Raw genomic sequence first — 6524 nt, forward strand, 5'->3', positions numbered from 1 at the left:
ACATCTCTCTTATTTTATTTTTTTCACGTATTTTATTTAGTTTTCTTTTTCTTATATTTTAGTTTTTTTTTATTTTACATTTTTAAATATCAATTTCTTAAATTTATTTCATGCCAAAAAAATTCTACTAGTGAACAAAAAGAGTTATAAAATGTGAATAAAATGAGTTATATTAAAAGTAGTACCAACAAAAAGTTAGTGTGGAAGTACTGGCAACGTACCAAAAATAATAGTAACATGTAATAGTGGACTAGCAGACATGTAAATCCAAAAATAGTATTTATCGAAAACTCAAAATAGGACAAAATTTGAAATACTAATAAAGTTATTTTCTTACTTAATTCTAAATTTTGAAATACCACTAAAAACATGATCTTATTTGTGAAACTGCATCAACATATAGTATTAGTATTGTGTTTGGTGTTGCAAATCAAAGTTCATGGAAAAAACAAATTTCTTCATATTGGCAATTAAATTCAAAGATGAAATATATTAAGTACTCATTTCCTTTCGTCCGTCAAAGATGACTCATTTTCATTTTTAGTTTGTTTCATCTAATATAATTCATTACTAAAAATAGAATTTCTTTATCTCTACTTTATTCCCTCACTCTTACTTTATTTTCTCCACACAACATACAGAATAAAATTGCATAAAATTACGTGCCGCTTACTACATTCCAATAGTAGATTATAAATTATACTCATATATGTGAAGAATACATATAAGTCCAATAAGAAATGAAGTTGGGAGAAAGGTGATATCAATCTCGCCGTTTCTTGCTGAAGCTCTCCTTGCCATTTTATTCTTTCATGTATAACATGATATCATTACTTTCCGTTGTTTCGTCTCCGATCATTTGGTTGCAGAATATTCAACTACGCCATTCCGATGATAGTTCTGTCTCTACAGCTTCTTCCCACCAAGTTGCAGTCTGAAAGTTTCAAGTATTATAATTGTGAGTCAATATAGATACTGAATTAGGGTGTAAGAGGATCAAAGGAAGACCTTGTAGCCTCTCCGGAGGAACTCGAGCGAGCTTCCTTCTTCCTCCTTGAGTCCGAGCACTCTCAGAAGTTCTTCCTTGGTCTACCATATATACACAGAAATCAGAGCTGGTGATGTTTGAAGTTATGTATATAAGTTTGATGGAATTGTTTTAGCTTACTTCACTGAGAGTGAAACGGCTACTACTTTCTGCTACGCAAGCGTACGAGTTGTCCCCTTGTTTCAACATCACTTGCCATGGCCCTGGATCAGACAATGCCTAAAATGGTTAGCAATTCATTTCTTCTCTTCATAATGGAAGAAGGATTTTATGATCACCTGGATACTGACGGAACAATGCTCCACTGTAGTTCACCAAATAAGGTGCCACTGCAACTGTCTTTCACAGTTAAGAGCAATACTTATATCATTCCACCAAGAAATTGAAGCATGAGCAAAACATATTCGTGTATGGTCATGACAATCTGGCAAGTACCTTTGAATACTCTCTAATTCGTATGTAGAAAACGGGGATGAATTGAGAAAGAAACCGATAGTGCAAGTCTCTGCTAGGAAATCCTACAATTCCCAGATCAGCACTGCACAGACGCTAATGTTTTCAGAGGATGAGAGGTTAAAGAGAACACATAGAAATATATCAACCCTCACACACCGCAACGTGTCCAGTTCCAGGTTGAAGAGAACAGTTGGGGTAGAAGAGGCGAATTTTTCCTGCATTTTTCTATAATCAGCTCTTGGAAATAAAGTATAGTACTTGATAACTTCTGAATGTCGAAAATCGAATGAGACATGGATATTTCTACTAATAATTGATCTCATATTCCCTACTAATATACAGGTCAGTACGTTTCTGAAAATGGTAAGAGCTATTACCGGAGCATACAAAGTTATCTCATAACTGCTATTCATTTGCTAAACACAAGCTTACAAAGTTTGAGTAGAATATATATATCATGATGGAAGCCAGCATTAATTAGCTGGATGAAGGCTCACACCATGAAAGGTGGAGAATCAAGAAAAGAATTTAACTAGAATTATCTATATGCGTTTCTGAACACTCACAAAGTTAGATTATATTTTCAAGCATGCTACTTGCAATAGTAGTTTGATTATTGAGAGGGAAATGGATATCCCACCACATATTTCTCTACATCGGACAAGTCGCGAGTGCTACAGTTGATGAACATATAAAGTGATGGAGGCTTGTCTGGTTGCCAACGATCTGCAGAAGGAATGAGTGTGGAATATGGTCAAGTCTAAACTATCATGGTGATATATATGCTTAAGGGAACACTATTACTTTAAAACAAGAAAAATAACAATTAGGTTATGGAGTATTTAACATAGAAGAGCATAAAATAGAAACATATACAGAGAAAAATATGTCCGATATTGAGAAGGTCACTATATATGCCATTACCTACACATACTTGATACTTTCTACCCAGTAAACCTAAGCCTGAATTTATTAATATACAGAAATTGTGGTCTGCAGATCACATCCATCAATGTCCTGTGGTTGGTTCTAGAAGACCCAAAAATGTACCCCTGATTCAAACATTTTAAGCAGAAGATATCATCTTTGTCCGAACAGTGAGGTCTCTACCGATTGTGACATGCAAAATTATTTCTAGTTATTCTAGTTGCTATATAAGGTGAGCACTATAACATCCCAGAGTCGAGGAGTACCAGAAGAAGTCTATTCATCTCCCAAAAGTAGTCTTAATATCTGATAAGTCTGTAAAGATCTCAGAAGAACAATTCCAGTGCTTAAGTGTAACTACCAACCTTCATTTTCATCAACGAAGTCGAAATCCAAAGTGTCTCGTATGGATTTAAAAAATGAGGTGACGGGGCCACTAGGTATATCATCCAAGGACCCAATAGTTATACCATCAATCTGAAAGGAAAGAGACCAATAAATGAACAGAGAAACAAAATGGAAAGCTTGGAGAACTTAAGACATCAATTTCTCAGTTTGTTGTTTGACCCATGTTCAAAAAGTTAACTAAATATATTTAGTTACATTTAATATTGAATATTTGAATGGTAGCATTCACCAGGAAATGGACTTTAGCTGGAATTATACTTCAACTTGTATCTACATTTTACCTTCCAAATAATTAACAGAAAATTGCAAGAATATTATCTGAACAGACCAAGATTACTCCTCCTTTACTGCTTAGCAAGAAAGGAAATAAGAAACTGTATTGTATACACCCAGATTATAAAGAGTAAAATGAACCGATTTGCAAACAACATAGTACATAAAAAAGTTAAATGTCATTAAATATAAAGAAGCATATTTTATGAAGAACTTCATGCACTTCTCAAGATACATTATTACATACTCTATATTCAATGGCACCTTTATTTAAATATTTACACATACATAAAATCAATACCTTATTGGAAATAGATATCAGAATACTTCAAAAGTAAAATTTTCACAAATGATTATATACATACCGAGTCAAGAGCTGCTTTAAAAAGCTCTGATGCCCTGCGCTTTTCTGGTTTATCAGGAAATACCTAAAAATGCAAATATATAATTCAGAATTCCTTCTGTGGAATGGAAACCCAAATGCCATAAGCTACCAAGTAAATAATATGACGAAGCATGATTAAGCATTCTTTACAACGCATGCTCTTGTTTCTTGCTTCTCTAGCAGCTTCTTGATAACAGCTAATGCAAGTTGAATGTTGGCATCACTGAAATCGTCGGATGAACCCTTCACAGTACAAGAATTTCAGAAAATCAAGCAACAATTTATTCACATGCCAAAACAATAAAATAAATAGTATGATCTTCTTATAAGACAAATTGTGAGTGTGATTGAAATGAAAATCGTAGTGGTGATAAAAGGCAGAATCTATTGAGGTTCCATTTTCTTCAGATATCACAGTGTGTGTGAGGAAGATACCTTATAAGAAGTTACGCTGGTAGGCAATGGACTGAGGATGCCGCCAGAGGAGCATAAATCCAGAAATGTTAGGTGGCAGTAAAACAGATCAGAAATCTTTAAAGTAGCCTTTAAAATGAAACCTATTATCTAAATTTGGGGAATTATGGCTAAAAATCTTATTAAACTCTTCAGACAATAGAGCTAGAAACGTGATGAAGTTTACATATAAACATTTGCATCCAAAATTTCAAACAAAGGACATTGACTATAGATAATGCAGACCTTGTATATAATTTCGAATCATAACTTAGGAACAAAATGATCAATGAACATCATAAACTAACACACATCAATCAAAAAAACTACCTAAGCAAGATGAGGAATCCAATTTTCAACACACATTATAACTATAGAGCAAGATAAATGCGCAGTTCAGGGAGAGTTACGCACGGGAAATCGATCTCCATACGTGTTTTTCCATCTTGCAGGGCACTGAAAAGAGAATTGGCGGCATCCGAGACGAGAACTTGATACGATCGAGGCTTGTAGACGGAAACGCCGACCTTGGGGTTGACTCCAGGTTCAGATTTGGTGGCTTTTGCGGTGATGAACCTCCTCTTGTCGCATTGGGCATTTGCTGCGGTGAATTTGAGAGGAGAAGAGTAAGAGGAGTGAGATAGAAAGGAGATCTGCTGATGAGAGATTTCGGCTGAATAGAAGGCGGTGGTGGATGCGATTTTGGTAGCAGCGGAGATCACGGCGGCCGCGTGAACGGCCATCGAAGCTGATGGATGCAGTGTTTGTGTGAGTGTGTGTGGAAATGATGAGGGAAAAGATAACGGTTGGGAAAATTGGGTGGTTAGGAAACGGTGACGTGGCCTTCCATGATATTTTTAAATTTCTCGTTTATCAGCCTGTTACGTCATCATTCTATATATTTATAATGCTACAGCCTTTAATAAAATTAAGTCACACGTCTCCAAATAATTTGCACTGCTAGTTTTATTTCAAATAATTATAACATTGAAATACATAATAATATAATTATTTTAATAAAATTAAAAATCTACAAATTACAAATAAATAAATAAAAACTTCATTAAAATAACAAAAAATGTATTCCTTCTGCCCCATTAAAAATAAAACGTTTTTCTTCTGGATTGTCTCATTAAAAATTAAATGTTTTCTAAGAAATAAACAACCTCATCTCTATTTTTTATCTCTCTTACTTTATTCTCTCCTCGTTAACTCACAAAATAACCCTACATAAAATCTCATGTCGAAAAGTAAATGTTCCATTTCTAATGGGACCGAGGGAGTACAATTCTACAAATTAATTTTTTTTAAAGTACTAAGTATTGAAATACGTTGGTGCAAGAATACGACACCGCACCCCTAGCAGCATGACGTGCGCTCGCAATGGTTCCCATGCCACGCACCACCCCACCCTCGTACCCGTCCCCATACATTACTGTAAATATATCAGTGCGTATGATATATGAACCTAATTATTCATGTCCATTGAACAACAAATCTTATACTCCCTCCGTCCGCCATTAGGAGGCCGGCATGAGTTTTAAGAAATGTTAAGAAAAGTGAGTGGAAAAAAGTTAGTGGAATATGAACCTCACTTATATATATTAATTTTAAATGAAATGTGAGTGGAATAAGTTAGTAGAATGTGGATCCCTATTATCATTTATGGTAAAAGTGAACTGAGACTCTGTTATGAACCCATCTATTCCACCAGTGATGGAGGTGCCACCGAGCGAGGAGACGGCAGAGCCTACCCCGGAAACACTATCGGGTGAGTCGGTTTCGACATCAACGGAGGAACGTGGAACGGAGGAACGTGGAGAACAGGTGAAGGAGGTTAGGGAGAAGACGGAGAAGAGACAGTTAAGGCCACGGAAGGGACTCAAGCAGCCTGATCTCTTTCAAGACTTCGTGACGAAGTAGCACACCAGCTGCTCGAGGAAAGGCCAGAACCAGTTTACTGTTTTATTCCTTTTATTAGACTTTCGTATTTTATTGTAATTTCCCATTTATTTTTTGCACGAATATTGAGTCGAGCGTTTTATAAGCTCCGTCGGGTTTTCTTTGTTGGTTCTTTCCCGATGTATAGGATTAGGTCGAACCAACCCTAGGGTCCTAGATATTATAAATAGGGCATATCATTAATTCATAAATCAATCAATGAAATATATTTAGCCCACTTATCGTGATTAACACTCTCAACACCCTACTTTGTTGCCGACGGAAATCTCTTCCGCGCCGACGTTTCGTTTTGGCAGCCGACCCTGCACGCGGGGCACCGGAGTTCGTGGTGTTACTCTCGTAACCGGGCGAATATCGAGTTAGGAGAAGGAGTCTCCTAACAACTGGTGCTTTCACATTGCTGAATTCATGGAGATACCTACCGAATCGACGAGCGCTCCTGTCGTGTTGACAGGAGGCAACGCACAAGAATTAGTAACAACCGACGGCCATCGTCACCAGGGTAATCGGAGAAACGGTGGCGGCCCGCCTTGACCTCCTCCGAGAGGCGACCGCCGCCCGACGGATAGGACCCCTACTGATCCGTTGTTGCAGGGATTTGATAGGATCATG

The 6524-nt window shown here is 36.6% G+C and overlaps 1 protein-coding gene across 1 annotated transcript; it reads right to left on the reverse strand.

The window, feature by feature from the left end:
- Positions 1-636: 636 nt before the first annotated feature.
- Positions 637-4743, reverse strand: LOC121780983 (protein LPA3-like). The gene is made up of 12 exons (XM_042178649.1): positions 4365-4743; positions 3933-3963; positions 3648-3740; positions 3478-3540; positions 2797-2908; positions 2145-2230; positions 1661-1719; positions 1484-1586; positions 1327-1387; positions 1169-1251; positions 1009-1089; positions 637-934 (listed from the first exon to the last, which is right to left on the reverse strand). Exons 1-12 carry the CDS (start codon positions 4691-4693, stop codon positions 875-877), a joined length of 1161 nt encoding a protein of 386 aa, XP_042034583.1. The 5' UTR covers positions 4694-4743; the 3' UTR covers positions 637-874.
- Positions 4744-6524: the final 1781 nt, after the last annotated feature.

The sequence above is a fragment of the Salvia splendens genome, chromosome 20 (genome assembly GCF_004379255.2).
Source record: "Salvia splendens isolate huo1 chromosome 20, SspV2, whole genome shotgun sequence".
NCBI lineage: Eukaryota > Viridiplantae > Streptophyta > Magnoliopsida > Lamiales > Lamiaceae > Salvia > Salvia splendens.